The 20,000-nt window shown below is 41.3% G+C and overlaps 1 protein-coding gene and 1 long non-coding RNA gene across 3 annotated transcripts in view; one reads left to right on the plus strand and one right to left on the minus strand.

Moving 5' to 3' along the window:
* Nucleotides 1-4,280, plus strand: part of LOC120545317 — a 376,621-nt gene extending 372,341 nt beyond the window's left edge. Inside the window, exons 1-2 of one of the 2 annotated variants that reach the window (XM_039779566.1) lie at nucleotides 816-888; nucleotides 2,231-4,280. In XM_039779566.1, coding sequence (XP_039635500.1) covers nucleotides 2,306-2,947 — 642 coding nt within the window. In that variant the 5' untranslated portion in view covers nucleotides 816-888; nucleotides 2,231-2,305 and the 3' untranslated portion in view covers nucleotides 2,948-4,280. Of the gene's footprint in view, nucleotides 1-815; nucleotides 889-2,230 lie in introns of those variants that run through there. The other variant, XM_039779567.1, reaches the window with a different exon arrangement.
* A 14,654-nt stretch (nucleotides 4,281-18,934) lies between these two features.
* Nucleotides 18,935-20,000, minus strand: part of LOC120545329 — a 5,962-nt gene continuing 4,896 nt past the window's right edge. Inside the window, exon 4 of the long non-coding RNA XR_005636649.1 lies at nucleotides 18,935-19,020. This is a non-coding gene — a long non-coding RNA (uncharacterized LOC120545329). The remainder of the gene's footprint in view (nucleotides 19,021-20,000) is intronic.

A 20,000-nucleotide genomic window follows, 5' to 3' on the forward strand; every position in this document is an offset into this window, starting at 1 on the left:
TAGTTACTCCACTACATTTATCTGTTACAGCTTTAGTTACTAGTTACTTTAGTTACACTTTAGTTACTCCACTACATTCATCTGTTCCAGCTTTAGTTACTAGTTACTTTACACCACCTACATTCATCTGTTACAGCTTTAGCTACTAGTTACTTTAGTTACTCCTCTACATTCATCTGTTCCAGCCTTTAGTTACTAGTTTACTTTAGTTACTCCACTACACTCATCTGTTCCAGCTTTAGTTACTAGTTACTTTAGTTACTCCTCTACATCTCATCTGTTCGCTTTAGTTACTTTAGTTACTCCACTACATTCATCTGTTACAGCTTTAGTTACTAGTTACTTTAGTTACTCCACTACACATTGATCTGTCTTGTTTAGTTACTAGTTACTTTAGTTACTCCGCTACATTCATCTGTTCCAGCTTTAGTTACTTTAGTTACTCCACTACATTCATCTGTTACAGCTTTAGTTACTAGTTACTTTAGTTACTCCGCTACATTCATCTGTTCCAGCTTTAGTTACTAGTTACTTTAGTTACTCAGCTTTAGTTACTTACACATTCCTGCACACTAAACACATGTAGTTTATAAAATCTGATGACAACCTGACTTTGACTACACTTCTAACCTTTTATATTTTGAACTCTTGTTTCTGCAGCAACAGAACTGAGAAAGTTATTGTTCTTCATCATGCTCTGGACCTTCAGTAGAGTTTTATAGTCCTCACAGGTGAGACGCTGCTGCAGTCTGATTGGTTGCTCTGGTCATGTGATTTCAGAGAAATAACTCAGGTGGACAGATGCTGATCTGATCAGACAGACTGAGAGAGGACGTGTGGACGAGAAGACTGAGAGCTCAGAGCTGCTGGACCTGCATCAACTAACAGGTAAGAACCTCTAAACCTCTTGATGAAGATGTGACTGTCATCAGAAGACTAAATATATATTCAGTGATGTGATGATGTAACCATGGTAACTTATCTTAGATGTTCAGGATTTGTTCACGTTGACCCAACACAGTTTATAAAGAAGAGGCTGGAAACTCTCCACATATCACACACACTAGATTAGTTATGAAGGATTATATATGAACATGTTACATATTTATTATCTCTCCACATATCACACACACTAGATTAGTTATGAAGGATTATATATGAACATGTTACATATTTATTATCTCTCCACATATCACACACACTAGATTAGTTATGGAAGGATTATATATGAACCGTGTTACATATTTATTAACTCCCACAATCACACACACTAGATTAGTTATGGAAGGATTATATATGAACCATGTTACATATTTATTAACTCTCCACATATCACACACACTAGATTAGTTATGAAGGATTATATATGAACCATGTTACATATTTATTAACTCTCCACATATCACACACACTAGATTAGTTATGAAGGATTATATATGAACATGTTACATATTTATTAACTCTCCACATATCACACACACTAGATTAGTTATGGAAGGATTATATATGAACCATGTTACATATTTATTAACTCTCCACATATCACACACACTAGATTAGTTATGGAAGGATTATATATGAACCATGTTACATATTTATTAACTCTCCACATATCACACACACTAGATTAGTTATGGAAGGATTATATATGAACCATGTTACATATTTAAAACTTTACTGAGACTGTAAGACATGAACTACCTTTCCTCTCTCTGGATGAACCAGGATCAGGTCTGATAGGAGTTAATCAACATGAATTTACAGCTTCAATAAAATAATTCATAGTCCAGGAGACTGTAAGATAAATATTACCTTTCCTCTCTCTGGATGAACCAGGATCTCAGTCCAGGAGTCCAAAGTTAAATATTAACATATCTAATATCAGATCAGTGTTATTGATGATGTTGGCTGAGGTTAGTTTCCTCTGCTGCTCTAACTCAGAGTTTTCTTTTAATCTGAAAGGAATAGAGAGTTTTTAAATGTCAGAAATCTAGAGTCTAGTTCTCCCCCCAGCTGCTGCAGAGTGGAGCTGGGAGGAGACACCTGGGGGGGTGTGTGTGACTGTGTGTGTCTGTGTGTGTCTGTCTGTGTCTGTCTGTCTGTGTCTGTCTGTCTGTGTCTGTCTGTCTGTGTCTGTCTGTCTGTGTCTGTCTGTCTGTGTCTGTCTGTGTGTGTGTGTGTGTGTGTGTGTGTGTGTTCTGATGATGTGTGTCTCTTCCTGTCTCCACAGTGTGATTTAAAGTCAGCTTCTTCATCTCTCTGAAGAGGAGATCTCAACACTTCAGGAGGACCAGGAGACCTTAAGATGTCTGCAAAACCAAGAACAGATAGCAAAGACCTCCCTCCTGATCTGTCTGAATTCATGGTCAAACTCAAAGAACATGCAGCTTCATTCATCAGAGAGTTTGACAGCAGTGAACACAGGATGACACAGATTGTTGGAGAGTTTAGGGAGATTGCTGATAAATTCCAAAAGAGGCAGGAGAGAACAGGTACAGTCAGAACAGCAGGAACTGTTGCTGGAGGAGTAGGAATAGGACTCCTGTTCCTTGCAGCTCCGCTCACTGGGGGGGCTAGTTTAGTAGCAGCAGCAGCAGGAGTAGCTGCAACAGCAGGAGGAGGAGCTGTGCTTTATGGTGTAAATGAAACAAAAACAAGGAAAGAGATCGAAAGTGCAAAGAAAGAAGAAGAGCTGGGGAAAGACTTCATGATGATCGTTGAACGGATGAAGAAGGACCTGGAAGAAATAAAGAAGATGTGTGAGAAGTTGGAGCAAAGATCAGCTGAAGATCAGGCTGGAAACATTCTGACACACATGGAGGAGTTTCGGGGGATTCTGAGAGAAGTTTCTGGAGATAAAAGAGGAGAAATCCCCCATCTTTGTAGCAAGATGATTGAAGACTTTGAAAAGATGAAGAAAGAACTCAAAGCCTTCACAGAAAAATAAAGGAAGCAACATGCATTATTAACATCATTGACTTCAACCTGGATTGATATTATTATTCATATAATGTGGGTATTGCAAATCCTTTTATTTTTGGTTCCTTTAATAGTTCGGAAATGTTATCTTTTAAAATATGTGATCCAAAATTCAATCCAAATTGCTGTGTAATCATTTATTGCCACCTCCCTTATTCTAACACCTGTTTTCTTAATGAGTTTTCTGATTAACTATCCTTCCTTGTGCTTAAGTTTGATAGGGTCATTAAAGTTGGTGATTTTATAAAGATTGACAATCCTTCCAATCGATTCACTATTGACTTTTTAAATGTATGTACAGTAAGTCTTTTAACCTTGTGCAGTATGTCTCTGGCCCATCACATAAGCATGGACACACCCTTAACCTATATCTAAAGGACTCTTTACAGTCGCTGCTCCCGACTTGTCGCACGACAATGTAATGTAAAAATGACGTAGATCTCACTAGCACGCCAGGATTTTGAATGTGCGTCCATTTTTTTCAGCAGAGCGCAACAAACAGGAAACAGCAAGCATGAACGAGTTCTCTCTTGTAAACTTCCTGGGTTAAGAGGAGGTCTTTTATGGTGAATGAAAGGCCTGATCCCACCAAGTAGCTCATCCAATTGTTGTGCAGACATTCTGAAGTATTCAAAGTGCTTCTCTTCGTCTATCATCCTCATTTGTTTCACCAGGATATTGAACTCACCGTATTTATCTCAGCCGTTATTCAAAGGACGAACATCCCACCTTCTTCTTCGTCGTTTCTTTGCAAGCAGGCTCAAAAGCAGCTGTTCTTCCTCCTCCATTGACTCCAATATCATCTCAGCCACTGTTGACATTGTCGGGAATGGCGAGTATACCGCAATGTGATGACGAGAACAGAGTCTGTCTTTGTATCAGAGGATTCTGACACGAGTTTCTGAACTGGCAGGAAGGATTAAAGTAGTTTTGTCTGCAGCTGTAAAAGTGATGAGTTCTGTTCTGTTATTGCTCAATGTGAAATTCTTCAGAGTAACTGCGACCCCTGACGATTAGGAAAAGTTAGTAAACTCCATCATCCAGTCAGCTGATCTCTGTCAGGAGGTCGTTGTCAAGTTTGATCAGATGAAGGAAGAACTCAAAGACTTCAGTGTAAAGTAAAGATAGAAGCAGCAGGAGAAGAAAAAGGACTGGTTCACACTGAAACTGCTGACTACCTGTTAGTGTTTAATCATTTATTTTACCAACTGGACTTTATGTAACTGAATCAGATGAACAATAATACTTTATGATATTTGATATGTTGGAATGTTGAATAATAAATCTCACTCACTGTTGGACTCTTGGACTGAGACTGAATTATTGTATCGAGGCTGTGAATAAATTCATGTTTAATACCTTAATCAGAGGTGATCCCTGAGTAGAGGCAGAGCTGGAGGATGATGAAGTCACTGAGGTAGTCAAACATCTCCCCAGTAGCAAAGCCTCGGGGATTGATGAGATCCATCCAGAAACACACACACACACACACACACACACACACACACACACACACACACACACACACACACACACACACACACACACACACACCCCCCCCCCCACGCCCGGGTGGTGGTTCCCCCTGTTCAGAAAGGGGGACCAGAGATGTGTACCAAATCACACTTCTCAGCCTCCATGGTAAAGTCTACTCCAAGGTGCAAGTCAGTGACTGACGGGTGAAAACAATCTTTGAAATTGGTCCAGTTTTTAAGCAAGAAACAGCTGAAATGTAACGCACAAAACCCACCAGACTCCATGTAAATAATCAGGACTTTTATCATCGTAAACACACTTCACTTCAAAGTAGACAGAACCGAAACAAATAAAACTACCAAAAAAAAGCCGTCTTGGTTCATCTTTTCAATGTTCCAACACAATCACCACTCTGGTTTGGTTGAAATAAACCCTTAATTCACCCATTTACATGTGGAGATATGCTGGCTCTATATACGCTAAAAGTCCTGTTTATTTACATGGAGTCTGGTGGAGATATGCTGGCTCTATACACGCTAAAAGTCCTGTTTATTTACATGGAGTCTGGTGGAGATATGCTGGCTTTATACACGCTAAAAGTCCTGTTTATTTACATGGAGTCTGGTGGAGATATGCTGGCTCTATACACGCTAAAAGTCCTGATTATTAACATGGAGTCTGGTGGAGATATGCTGGCTCTATACACACTAAAAGTCCTGATTATTAACATGGAGTCTGGTGGAGATATGCTGGCGCTATACACGCTAAAAGTCCTGATTATTTACATGGAGTCTGGTGGAGATATGCTGGCTCTAAATCTCTATACACACTAAAAGTCCTGATTATTTACATGGAGTCTGGTGGAGATATGCTGGCTCTATACACACTAAAAGTCCTGATTATTTACATGGAGTCTGGTGGAGATATGCTGGCTCTATACACACTAAAAGTCCTGATTATTTACATGGAGTCTGGTGGAGATATGCTGGCTCTATACACGCTAAAAGTCCTGATTATTTACATGGAGTCTGGTGGAGATATGCTGGCTCTATACACCTAAAAAGTCCTGATTATTTACATGGAGTCTGGTGGAGTTTGGTGATGGTGATTTTGGGGCTGTTTCATGTTAAACTAAAAGGATCTTACTCTTTAACTAAAATGTCTATCTCTGTAGGTATCCATCCCATAATGTTGTCAGACACTTAAGCCTGGCTCAGACTACAGGAGTTTTAGGCCGATTTATGCCCGATTTACCCCTCCCGAGAATCTGAGAAAAAGTCTTGTCGAGGACCTTGATCGGTTCCGATGTTCGGCGCAGATTATCTGGTAATGTGAGTAGCTCACAGATCGAATCTATACTACTCCCGATCTGCTCGCGCAAACACATCCGGGCCGCCCCGATAATATCAAACATGTTTGATATCTAGGATTATAATCGGGCGTGAAACGACTATGATTACGTCAGTACTTCCACAATAGCCAATGAGAGACAGGTCTGCAAGGAGACAGAAGTGACGGAAACTTTTGAAAATGTCCTTAAAGCAGCTGTAGTACGAGTCCGGTGGACAACTGAGTTGGAAGAAAGGATGGTGGAGATGTGGCAACAGCACGAGTGCCTGTTTAATGTCTCATCAAAAGAATATCATAATCAGAATGATAAAGAGAAGAGCTGGGGAGAGATCGCTTCAGATCTGGACCTACCGGGGGAGTGTACAAAGCTGCTAGCGCACTAGCTAGCAAATGTAAACATTAGATCTAGTCAGTGATCATCTGCTACATTCAGGTCTAACAAAAGATGCATTGCACATACCGTATTTTTAGGACTATAAATCGCTCCGGAGTATAAATCACACAGAACAACTAGCAGGGCGTGGAGACGTAACTGCACCGTTGACCAGCCCCCCCCCCCCGGCAGCACGGTGTTCAAGCCCCCACCTGTGGACTCGTTCCTCCAGCTCTGGCCATCTCGCTTTCAGCCCGCGATTAGCCGATTAGCTTTCTTTGATTTCTTCATTGCAGTAAGAGTCACCTTTTCTCCAGTCCCTCACAAGGTTCTCCCCCATTTCAAACTTTCTTTCTGCTGCTCGATGACCGTTTTCGGCTGCATATTTTACTACCTGCAGTTTGTAATCTCTTTTCTTTCTCAGTTGTCTTAAGGAGCAGCATATAGTTGTCACAAGCCTAGGGCGCCCTCTCGAGGCTGTAGACGGTAATGTTTTCAGTATGAATTAACATGTAAAAACATGTTAAATTGTATATATATTGATATATAAGTCGCACCTGACTATAAGTCGCAGGATCAGCCAAAGTAGGAAAAAAGCGACTGATAGTCCGGAAAATACGATAGTTTGTTTGAATAATATTATCGTCCACGCTCGTTTTATTTTATTTTGTTTTTTATTGGTACAAAGGATAGGCTAAGTATTACTACAGCAAGTTGCCGTGACACAGTATCCATTTTGTTTACATGCGCTTCCCATTGACATATATATATATAAGGCGCTTCCCCGTGAGATTGCGTCACGTGAGGTGCTAAATCTGGCAAGATAATCTTAAGAATATCTTGTAGTGTGTGATGCCCCACTATTTACAAATCTTGTAGTGTGAGCATGTTTAAGATTTGAGGGAAGAAAATCTGCAAAGATTCTCCTCAAGTGTGTGCTGCAACCAGATTTCAAACTCGGTTAGGATTTTAAAACTCCTGTAGTGTGAGCCAGGCTTTAGAATAATAATCTGAGTCTGTCAGCAGCAACAACAGAACTTTTAGTGACTCTAACTGCTGCTGAACATTAGTCCTGTAGGGTTACATTACAGCTCGGTTCTGGTTTAATACTGGACCAGTTTCAGAGATTGTTGTTCCCATCAGACACTCCTCTACCTCTACCCTTTAAAGTGCTCATATTATGCTCATTTTCAGGTTCATAATTGTATGAACCTGAAAATTGCATATTTCATAATTGTTATATCAGAATAGGTTTACATGGTTTAATTTTCAAAAAACACAATATTTTTTGTTTTACTTTACATTGCTGCAGCTCCTCTTTTCATCCTGTGTGTTGAGCTCTCTGTTTTAGCTACAGAGTGAGACATCTCACTTCTGTTCCATCTTTGTTGGGAGTCGCTCATGCTCAGTACCTAGGTAAGGACTACTAGCCAGTCAGAAGCAGAGTATGAGGGCGTGCCCTGACAGTACCTAGGTAAGGACTACTAGCCAGTCAGAAGCAGAGTATGAGGGCGTACCCTGACAGTACCTAGGTAAGGACTACTAGCCAGTCAGAAGCAGAGTATGAGGGCCCTGACAGTACCTAGGTAAGGACTACTAGCCAGTCAGAAGCAGAGTATGAGGGCGTGTTATATTACATTAATCACGATTAATCGCATTGTCATAGTTAACTCCCAATTAATTGCACATTTTTATCTATTCTAAACATCCTTTGATATCTTTTAGTCCCATTATAATTTATTCTCATTTTAATGCTCTTATCAACATGGAAAAGTGGATCGGCTTGCTTTGTGCTTTTGTCGCCTGGCTTTGACAACGGGGGAGAATTGGCATCAGCTGTGTGCTGGGCCATCAGGTGGTATTTCAGACTGGACGAGCTGTGAAGATAGCTCAGTTCACAACCACCAAACACACAGATCACTTTGGTCTCGTCAATGGAACCATTCGGCAACTTTTTAAAAGTAAACTTTCCATTCAGAATCTTATCGTCGTCTCGCGCTCGCCATCCACTCAGAACGTAGCGTTAGCCTGCTACTCTCTGGCCGGCTGGCGATCCCAAACCACTGTGTGTGTGTGCCTGTTGTTGTGTTTCCGGTCTAGCTAGATCCGGTGTGGTAGTTGTAGTTTTTCTAATGTTACTAGTTGTTGCAACAACATGTGAAAAAACTACAAAGTTTGCTCAGCCAAAAAGAACGTTAATCTCGCGATAAAAAAAAGTGACGCCGTTAATAACGTGTTTAACTGACAGCACTACTTTAAACCGCTCAGGAAAGCTGGAACTTTTTTTTGAAACCGCGCTGAGGCTGAAACCTCGGAGCCAAACAAGCACCAACAAAAACGTCAAAAACGGGTTTCTGATTTTCTTGTTTCTGGCGCGGCTCAAAGCTTCTTCTCCTCCGTCTCTACGATGTTCAACCTTCGCCTCGGTCGAAACGCACAAAACGCAAAAAATACGTTGAAATAAATAAATCTTTTACGATTCCTGAGAAATTTCCAGTGATGTCACTTCCTGTTTTCAAACCAAAAACCGTGAACTGATCGGAGCTTAATCAGCTGTTTATAAACTTTGAAAGAACAAAAAGGAAAATTAAACAATAATTTATTTAGTATTAAAACCAGACATTTTCCCCAAAATAAACAGAGAAATACATTAAATACTAAATATAACTTTCAGCAATAAACGTAATATAGAAAATATAAAATATAGAATTTCTAAATTTAAAAAAAATACCCAAATTTATTCCATAGTTTCCCAAAAACTTTCCTTTTCACAGCAAAAAACAGACAATTACAAAACATTCATTAAAAACATCAATCACACGTCGATCAATTTACCCACAATGCATCATTCTGTATCAAACACAAACAGCAGTAACAGTAAAAACATCAAACAGCTAAGCAACTCCTTTGGTCCCTTTTTGTTGCCGTAGCAACAGTTCAAACGTCACATTTTCAGTGTTTTCAGATAAAAGTATTGCAGGGCAACTCTGAAGACAAACCGAGTCTGTCCCCCCCCGAAAAGTGGTATGTCCCGGCATCATTCTGACCTACAGTATATTGATGTTTCTAGTGGTGGCGCCCTCTAGTGGCCGTACTAGTTCTGACGGGAGCTGAGCAGGAAGTAAGGTGAGGGAGGAATAACATCTCGCTGCATCAAGCCCCGCCCACATCCAAGTCAGCCATTTTTTGGTTTGTTTACGTCACGCAGCTTTAGACCCCCGGGCTCTTGGCGAGGGGAAGTTTCTGGACTTTGCATCGTTGTACCACAGTGACTGCTGCTGTATAAGAACGCGGCTGGCTGCGTATGGCGGTGGTTTTGGTACCTGAACTTAACCTATTCTGGGGTAACTAGACCACCAACTACCGCTGACCTGACAGAGCACCACGACCGGCAGCTCGCGGTGCTCTGTACCCAGCGTACAGTCCCCTATTCTGGGGTAACTGAACCTGACCGATCCTAATGAGGAGCACCGTAGTCGTTAGCACGAAGCTTTGTAGCGGCTTAAACACAACAGCTAGCAACTGTCGCTCTGTAGCAGCTGTTCGAGCGTATGGGGAGTGACGTAAGCAAAACAATCGCTGACTTGGATCAAGCCCCGCCTTCCCGCGGGCTGCAGCAAGACCTACTTCAAATGTCCTGGTAGCAAATTTAAAAATCCCATTATGGCCATGCCAAGTCCCGCCCTACGAAGCAGCTTGAATGGTTAAGATTAGGATAGCCGATTGGTCAGGGGACAGGACCTGAACAGATCGGGTTACATTACCTTGTGTAAGCATGGACACCTAGCCAATAGTAGCGTGTGAATGCTATTGAAGGGCGGGTCTTGCCTTTAGAGAACAAACGTAGCTACGTCACGTTCTGGGTCATGTGGTCACCTTCAGGAAGTGAAGTCACGTTTGATTTGAACCCAAAGCGCCATCTTTTTATCAACTTAACTCCGTAGTTTTGGTGTCTAAATCTAACCACACTGGGTCCTCCACAGAAGGATTTTGGGTCATTGCAGAAAATATTCTCTGTGGCAACTAAAGTTTATGATACAGACAAGTTTAGTTCAGATAATCTTTACTAATAAACTACTTTATGATGTTTGAAGTGTAAATGCAATCTGCAGAAGTAAGAAGCTAACATTAGCTAACGATAGCATGGTCACATGACTTCATCCCAACACCCTCTGAAGTCTCAGACATGTGACAGCTTCACGTAGAACTAAACGTGGTGGTCTCTTAAAGGGACAGTTCACCCCAAGGTCTAAACGTGGTGGTCTCTTAAAGGGACAGTTCACCCCGATGTCTAAATGTGGTGGTCTCTTAAAGGGACAGCTCACCCCAAGGTCTAAACGTGGTGGTCTCTTAAAGGGACAGTTCACCCCAAGGTCTAAACGTGGTGGTCTCTTAAAGGGACAGTTCACCCCAAGGTCTAAACGTGGTGGTCTCTTAAAGGGACAGTTCACCCCGATGTCTAAATGTGGTGGTCTCTTAAAGGGACAGCTCACCCCAAGGTCTAAACGTGGTGGTCTCTTAAAGGGACAGTTCACCCCAAGGTCTAAATGTGGTGGTCTCTTAAAGGGACAGTTCACCCCGATGTCTAAATGTGGTGGTCTCTTAAAGGGACAGTTCACCCCAAGGCCTAAACGTGGTGGTCTCTTAAAGGGACAGTTCACCCCAAGGCCTAAACGTGGTGGTCTCTTAAAGGGACAGTTCCCCCCAAGGTCTAAACGTGGTGGTCTCTTAAAGGGACAGTACACCCCAAGGTCTAAACGTGGTGGTCTCTTAAAGGGACAGTACACCCCAAGGTCTAAACGTGGTGTTCTCTTAAAGGGACAGTTTCCCCAAGGTCTAAACGTGGTGGTCTCTTAAAGGGACAGTTCATCCCAAGGTCTAAACGTGGTGGTCTCATAAAGGGACAGTTCACCCCAAGGTCTAAACGTCTCTTAAAGGGACAGTTCACCCCAAGTCCTAAACGTCTCTTAAAGGGACAGTTCCCCCCGAGGTCTAAACGTGGTGGTCTCTTAAAGGGACAGTTCCCCCCAAGGTCTAAACGTGGTGGCCTCTTAAAGGGACAGTTCACCCCAAGGTCTAAACATGGTGGTCTCTTAAAGGGACAGTTCCCCCCAAGGTCTAAACGTGGTGGTCTCTTAAAGGGACAGTTCCCCCCAAGGTCTAAACGTGGTGGTCTCTTAAAGGGACAGTTCCCCCCAAGGTCTAAACGTGGTGGTCTCTTAAAGGGACAGTTCCCCCCAAGGTCTAAACGGGTGGTGTCTCTTAAAGGGACAGTTGAACCCAAGGGCTAAACGTGGTAGTCTCTTAAAGGGACAGTTCACACCAAGGTCTAAACGTGGTGGTCTCTTAAAGGGACAGTACACCCCAAGGTCTAAACGTGGTGTTCTCTTAAAGGGACCGTTCACATAAGGTCTAAACGTGGTGTTCTCTTAAAGGGACAGTACACCCCAAGGTCTAAACGTGGTGGTCTCTTAAAGGGACAGTTCCCCCCAAGGTCTAAACGTGGTGGTCTCTTAAAGGGACAGTCCCCCCCAAGGTCTAAACGTGGTAAACTACATCTGTCTCCTCTGAGCTGCAGCTGTTTATCAGTCTGGGTAGTTCTGGTGTTCTGGTCTGATCTGTCCCGTGTTAGATTACACTCAAAACATCCATTTGTAAAACTCAAAAGCAACGTCTCTTTCCAGAAATGATCATAACGGCGCGAAGGGAAGCTCAGTTGAGCTAACCTGAGCTAGCTAACTGTACAGCTTACCTGAGCTAGCTAATGCTACAGCTAACCTGAGCTAGGTAATGCTACAGCTCGACTGAGCTAGATAATGCTACAGCTAACCTGAGCTAGCTAATGCTACAGCTAACCTGAGATAAGTAATGCTACAGCTAACCTGAGCTAGGTAATGCTACAGCTCGACTGAGCTAGCTAATGCTACAGCTAACCTGAGCTAGCTAATGCTACAGCTAACCTGAGATAAGTAATGCTACAGCTAACCTGAGCTAGCTAATGCTACAGCTCACCTGAGCTAGCTGATGCTACAGCTCACCTGAGCTAGCTGATGCTACAGCTCAGGTGAGATAGGTAATGCTACAGCTTACCTGAGCTAGCTGATGCTACAGCTGACCTGAGATAGCTAATGCTACAGCTAACCTGAGCTAGCTGATGCTACAGCTTACCTGAGCTAGCTGATGCTACAGCTAACCTGAGCTAGCTAGCTACGCTCAGCTGAAGAGGACTCCATACAGATTAACAGTGTGGATGACCATGAACTCTCAGACTGATGAATGAGGGGTAATGCCCACCGCACATTAGGCGTTAATAATTCCACCAAAAAATTTAATATTTTCCTCCATCAAACTGCTCCTTATCTCTAAAACTTTAACCAGTGGTGTAGTCTACGTTGATACTCAGCTATAACCAGTATACTTACTAAGAAAGCTCCAGGATTAAAACGCCCACTGACACGTTACAACATACTTTACATTATAGTTTTGATATATTTTGAATTATCTGTGTTGTTCTTCTTCACATAGGCTAAATAAAGGGATTTCCACCATAAGTTGGTGCATAAAAGTGTCAGAAAAAATCAGAATACAGGAAATGAAGTCCTTGATAATCCATAACTTCCTGGGGAGGACACCCAGACCCTCCCCTCTCCACGGGGCAGACTCTGGCCCATATACAGTCCAGTATACCCACTACGATACATTAGACTACACCACTGCTTTACAGCCAAACTCTCCAGACTGTTAACAGCTGCCGGTCAGGAGGATCAGTGTCTGTTAAACTGGTGTTAGTCCTGTTAAACTGGTGTTAAACTGGTGTTAGTCCGTTAAACGGTGTTGGTCCTGTTAAACTGGTGTTAGTCCCGTTAAACTGGTGTTGGTCCTGTTAAACTGGTGTTAGTCCGGTAAACTGGTGTTAGTCCCGTTAAACTGGTGTTGGTCCTGTTAAACTGCTGTTGGTCCTGTTAAACTGCTGTTGGTCCTGTTAAACTGCTGTTGGTCCTGTTAAACTGCTGTTGGTCCCGTAAAACTGCTGTTGGTCCCGTAAACTGCTGTTGGTCCTGTTAAACTGCTGGTTATCCTTAAACTGCTGTTGGTCCCGTTAAACTGGTGTTGGTCCTGTTAAACTGGTAGTTGGTCCCGTTAAACTGGTGTTGGTCCCGGTTAAACTGGTGTTAGTCCCGTTAAACTGGTGTTGGTCCTGTTAAACTGGTGTTAGTCCCGTTGCTACGGTGTTGTCCCGTTAAACTGGTGTTGGTCCGTTAAACTGGTGTTAGTCCCGTTAAACTGGTGTTGGTCCGGCGAACTGGGTGTACCCGTTAAACTGGGTGTTAGTCCCATTAAACTGGTGTTAGTCCCGTTAAACTGGTGTTAGTCCGATAAACTGGTGTAAGTCCTGTTAAACTGGTGTTAGTCCCGTTAAACTGGTGTTAGTCCCGTTAAACTGGTGTTAGTCCCGTTAAACTGGTGTTAGTCCCGTTAAACTGGTGTTGGTCCCGTTAAACTGGTGTTGGTCCCGTTAAACTGGTGTTGGTCCCGTTAAACTGGTGTTGGTCCCGTTAAACTGGTGTTGGTCCCGTTAAACTGGTGTTGGTCCCGTTAAACTGGTGTTGGTCCTGTTAAACTGCTGTTGGTCCGTGAAACTGGTGTTGGTCCCGTTAAACTGGTGTTGGTCCCTGTTAAACTGGTGTTGGTCCTGTTAAACTGCTGTTGGTCCTGTTAAACTGCTGTTGGTCCTGTTAAACTGGTGTTAGTCCTGTTAAACTGGTGTTAGTCCTGTTAAACTGGTGTTGGTCCCGTTAAACTGCGTTAATCCTTAACCTGGTTAGTCCTGTTAAACTGGTGTATGGTTGTCCCGTTAAACTGGTGTTAGTCCTGTTAAACTGGCGTACCTAACTGGTGTTGGTCCTGTTAAATGGTTAGTCCCGTTAAACTGGTTTGGTCCCGTTAAACTGGTGTTAGTCCCGTTAAACTGGTGTTGGTCCCGTTAAACTGGTGTTGGTCCCGTTAAACTGGTGTTGGTCCCGTTAAACTGGCGTTGGTCCCGTTAAACTGGTGTTAGTCCCGTTAAACTGGCGTTGGTCCCGTTAAACTGGTGTTGGTCCCGTTAAACTGGCGTTGGTCCCGTTAAACTGGTGTTGGTCCCGTAAACTGGTGTTAGTCCCGTTAAACTGGTGTTGGTCCCGTTAAACTGGTGTGTCCGTTAAACTGGGGGGTCCCGGTAAACTGGTGTTGGTCCCGTTAAACGTTAGTCCTGTTAAACTGGTGTTGGTCCTTAAGTTAAACTGGCGTTGGTCCCGTTAAACTGGTGTTCTTGTCCCGTTAAACTGGTGTTAAACTGGTGTTTGTCCGTTAAACTGGTGTTAAACTGGTGTTTGTCCCGTTAAACTGGTGTTAAACTGGTGTTTGTCCCGTTAAACTGGTGTTTGTCCCGTTAAACTGGTGTTAAACTGGTGTTTGTCCCGTTAAACTGGTGTTAAACTGGTGTTTGTCCGGTAAACTGGTGTTAAACTGGTGTTTGTCCCGCTAAACTGGTGTTAAACTGGTGTTTGTCCGTTAAACTGGTGTTAAACTGGTGTTTGTCCCGTTAAACTGGTGTTAAATCTGGCCTGCTTAAACTGGTGTTAAACTGGTGTTTGTCCCGTTAACCTGGTGTTATTTAGGGACCGTATTTCAGTCCAGACGAGGGAAACCAGAGGAACTCTGTTCAGGTTTTAGGGTCGTTGTGTTTACGTGTTTCAGAGAAAATATTAAGTTATTACACGTTGACCTGAATGTTGATTAAACCGACCTATCGGCTGTAAACAAGAAGACATTAAACTTCACCTTCACAGTTAATAATTTGTAGTTTTAAAAAGAAGTGATTTCATGTATTTATGTTTGATTGTGTTTAGTTTACAGCCGTCTCCATGTGGAAGTTTATATTCTTTATCTACAACAGTTGAATTATTTGTGTTGTGTGTGTGTGTGTGTGTAGGTAGGTGCTGGCGTTTGTGTGTGTGTGTGTGTAGGTGTGCGTGTGTGTCTGTGTGTGTGTGCATAGCTGTATTTTAACCGATAACTTTTGATCGGAGAGTTTTCATCCACAACCGGGTGGTGTAATTTTACTATTTTGTCTTTTTCTAATCTACTTTTATTTTGAAAGTGCAGTTTTAGTGTTGACGTAATTATCCTCTGTGTGCGTATTCTGAGGTGGATTCTGATTGGCTCTCATCTAATTATCCTCTGTATGTATTCTGAGAGTGGATTCTGATTGGCTCTCATCGTATCTGTAAATGTATCCAGGAACAATATTTTTTAAAACCACAAAAGAAAAAAGTCTTTGAAATCTTGCTTTTCAGTCGATTTTTCGCTGAAAGCGCTGATTTCCATTGGTCGCAGGCGAAGTGATGCGTGACGTCTGTTGCGGGGAGACTCTGGCTCACCGTGGTCTCGCAAAGCAGAGTGAGTCCAGACCCCGGGAGGAAACCGAACCGAGAGGAGAGAAAAGATCGGCCAGATCCGCATGGGGCACAGACACAGGAAATACAAGTCAACGTCTGAAAACAAACTGATTAAATACATAATACAAGTATTCAATAAAATAAATATAGAAGAACTCATTTTAAAACATTTTGATATTGACAAAATTAAAAAGTAAAAACAAGTTATTTAAAAAAGGAAAAAGTGTTTATGTGTGTCTGTGCATGTGTGTGTATGTGTCTGTGTGTGTGTGTGTGTGTTGTGTGTGTGTGTGTGTGTGTGTGTGTGTGTGTGTGATGGGTCTCGTGTGTGTGTCTGTGTGTCTGTGTGTCTGTGTGTCTGTGTGCTTTCTGTGCCTGTGTGTGTGTGTGTCTGTGTGTCTGTGTGTCTGTGTGTGTGTCTGTGTGTGTGTTTTGTATGTGTGTGTGTGTCTGTGTGTTGTGTGTGTCTGTGTGTGTGTGTGTGTGTGTGTGTGTGTGTGTGTGTGTGTGTGTGTGTGTGTGTGTGTGTGTGTGTATGTGCGGTGTCTCTGTGTGTGTGTGGTGTGTGTGTGTGTGTGTGTGCGTGTGTCTGTGTCTGTGTGTGTGTGTGTGTGTGTGTGTGTGTGTGTGTGTGTGTGTGTGTCTGTGTCTGTGTGTGTGTGTGTGTGTGTGTGTGTGTATATTTTGTGTTCGTACTGTCTGTGTGTTCACCTCCTCGTGCACGCTCCACGTGCCACTGCAGTTGCGGCTCGCGGGAGCTACAGTCAAAGCCCCTTCCTGTGGAGGGAGGAGCGCCACTTCCTGTGATGGATTATCTGCTTCCTGTTCAACACACACACAAACAAACTTTCATTTGTTTGCCAATTTAAACACGTTTCAATTCTTTTTATATTTTATTTCCCTACACTTTTTGTATCACATGTGCTGAAAAAACTGCTACATTTGCAGACAACAGCTCTGTCTTTAAAGATATTTAAATTAAGTACTTATTAAATTGCCCTTGGGGGAATTATTTAATTGTTGGGGCTTTGTAAATTATGCGACTAGTCTAACCCTGGGGTTAGCAGTGAATAAAGATAAAGTCCCAATAAGAGATGAGAAGGGTATGTATGGACCAGTCTAACTCTGGGGGTACAGTGAATAAGATAAAGTCCAATAAGAATGAGAAGGTATGTATGGACTAGTCTAACTCTGGGGGTTACAGTGAATAAGATAAAGTCCCAATAAGAGATGAGAAGGGTATGTATGGACTCGGTCTAACTCTGGGGGTACAGTGAATAAGATAAAGTCCTACAGGTGAGAAGGGGTGTATGGACTAGTCTAACTCTGGGGTTACAGGAATACAAGATAAAGTCCCAATTAAGAGATGAGAAGGGTATGTATGGACTAGTCTAACTCTGGGGGTACAGTGAATAAGATAAAGTCCCAATAAGAGATGAGAAGGGGTATGTATGGATTAGTCTAACTCTGGGGTACAGTGAATAAGATAAAGTCCCAATAAGAGATGAGAAGGGTATGTATGGACTAGTCTAACTCTGGAGGCTACAGTGAATAAGATAAAGTCCCAAATAAGAGATGAGAGGGTATGTATACTAGTCTAACTCTGGGGGTTACAGGTGAATAAGATAAAGTCCCAATAAGAGATGAGAAGGGTATGTATGGACTAGTCTAACTCTGGGGGTTACAGTGAATAAGATAAAGTCCCAATAAGAGATGAGAAGGGTATGTATGGACTAGTCTAACTCTGGGGGTTACAGTGAATAAGATAAAGTCCCAATAAGAGATGAGGAAGGCTGTATGGACTAGTCTAACTCTGGGGGTACAGTGAATAAGATAAAGTCCCAATAAAAAGAGATGAGAAGGGTATCTATGGACTAGTCTAACTCTGGGGGTTACAGTGAATAAGATAAAGTCCCAATAAGAGATGAGAAGGGTATGTATGGACTAGTCTAACTCTGGGGTTACAGTGAATAAGATAAAGTCCCAATAAGAGATGAGAAGGGGAATGAATGGACTAGTCTAACTCTGGGGTTACAGTGAATAAGATAAAGTCCCAATAAGAGTTTAGGGGGGTATGTATGGACTAGTCTAACTCTGGGGGTTACAGTGAATAAGATAAAGTCCCAATAAGAGATGAGAAGGGTATGAATGGACTAGTCTAACTCTGGGGTTACGTGAATAAGATAAAGTCCCAATAAGAGATGAGAAGGGTATGTATGGACTAGTCTCTGGGGTTACAGTGAATAAGATAAAGTCCCAATAAGAGATGAGAAGGGTATGGAATGGACTAGTCTAACTCTGGGGGTACAGTGAATAAGATAAAGTCCCAATAAGTCGGCGTGTTCCTTTAACAACAGGATAGTCTCCCCTCTCCCTCTCTCCCTCTCCCCTCTCCTCTCTCCTCTCTCTCCTCCTCTCTCCCTCTCCCTCTCCCTCTATCTATCCTCTCTCTCCTCTCCTCTCCTCTCCTCTCTCCTCTATCCTCTGTCCTCCTCCTCCTCCTCTCTCTGTCCTCCTCTCCTCTTTTTGTCTTTGATCTGTATATGTGTATGTATGTATGTATGTATATGTATGTATGTGTATATGTGTGTAAAAATATGTATGTATGTGTGTGTGGTGTATAATATGTGTAAAATATGTGTGTATGTGTGTATGGTGTGTATGTGTATATGTGGTGTATGTGTAAATAATATGTGTAAAAATATGTATGTGTATGTATGTATGTGTGTGTGAGTGTGTGTGTAAAATATGTGTGTATGTGTGAGTGTGTGTATGTGTAAATATGTGTGAAATATGTGTATGTATGTATAAATATGTGTAAAAATATGTATGTGTATGTGTGTAAAAATAATATGTGTATGTGTATGTGTATGTGTATGTGTGTGTATGTGTATGTGTGTAATAAAATATGTATGTATGTATGTATGTGTGTATGTGAAATATGTGTAAAAATATGTATATGTATATGTATGTGTATGTACGTGTGTATATGTGTAAAATATGTGTATGTGTATGTGTGTATGTGCATGTATGTATGTATGTGTAAATATGTATGCGTGTATGTATATGTATGTATGTAAATATGTATATATATGTATATGTATATATGTATGTATATGTAAAAATATATATATATATATATATATATATATATGTATATATATATATATATGTATGCATGTATGTATTATTAATATATATATGTATATATATAATAATATGTATTGATAATATGTATATAATATATGCTTTTGGATGTGTAAAGACTGAGTTGGTGTCGATGGTGTTGATTTGGACCGTTGGGTGGATCATTAGATGGTACAGAACACCCTGGTTGAACCTGAAGTTACCTCGGTAACGCCAAATCTTGCTTCGTAGTCCAGGTCTCTGCACCATGTGATCCTGGTTCATACAGAGAGAGGAAAGCTAGCGTTAATTATAATCATCCTGCAAAGATAAATTCATGAGGTCTTACATGACTCCTTAAAAGAAGGAGAAAACATATTAAAATATAAACATAAGACAACAGGAAGTTCTGAGAAAACAAAAGCAATTCATAACCTGAAGAAACCTACACTAAAGTCTCCAGAGAACATTATTCACAGCTATGAAAATAGAAGTAAACAGCCAGAGTTAATAAATATGTAACATTTTTCATATATAATCCTCCTAAACTAATCTAGTGTGTGTGATATGTGGAGAGTTAATAAATATATAACATGGTTCATATATAATCCTTCCTAAACTAATCTAGTGTGTGTGATATGTGGAGAGTTAATAAAATGTAACATGGTTCATATATAATCCTCCTAAACTAATCTAGTGTGTTGTGATATGTGAGAGTTAATAAATATGTAACATGGTTCATATATAATCCTTCCATAACTAATCTAGTGTGTGTGATATGTGGAGAGTTAATAAATATGTAACATGGTTCATATATAATCCTTCATAACTAATCTAGTGTGTGTGATATGTGGAGAGTTAATAAATATGTAACATGGTTCATATATAATCCTTCCATAACTAATCTAGTGTGTGTGATATGTGGAGAGATAATAAATATGTAACATGGTTCATATATAATCCTTCCATAACTAATCTAGTGTGTGTGATATGTGGAGAGATAATAAATATGTAACATGGTTCATATATAATCCTTCATAACTAATCTAGTGTGTGTGATATGTGGAGAGTTAATAAATATGTAACATGGTTCATATATAATCCTTCCATAACTAATCTAGTGTTTGTGATATGTGGAGATTAATAAATATGTAACATGGTTCATATATAATCCTTCCATAACTAATCTAGTGTGTGTGATATGTGGAGAGATAATAAATATGTAACATGGTTCATATATAATCCTTCATAACTAA

The sequence above is a fragment of the Perca fluviatilis genome, chromosome 17, assembly GCF_010015445.1.
Source record: "Perca fluviatilis chromosome 17, GENO_Pfluv_1.0, whole genome shotgun sequence".
In the NCBI taxonomy this organism is placed as follows: domain Eukaryota; kingdom Metazoa; phylum Chordata; class Actinopteri; order Perciformes; family Percidae; genus Perca; species Perca fluviatilis.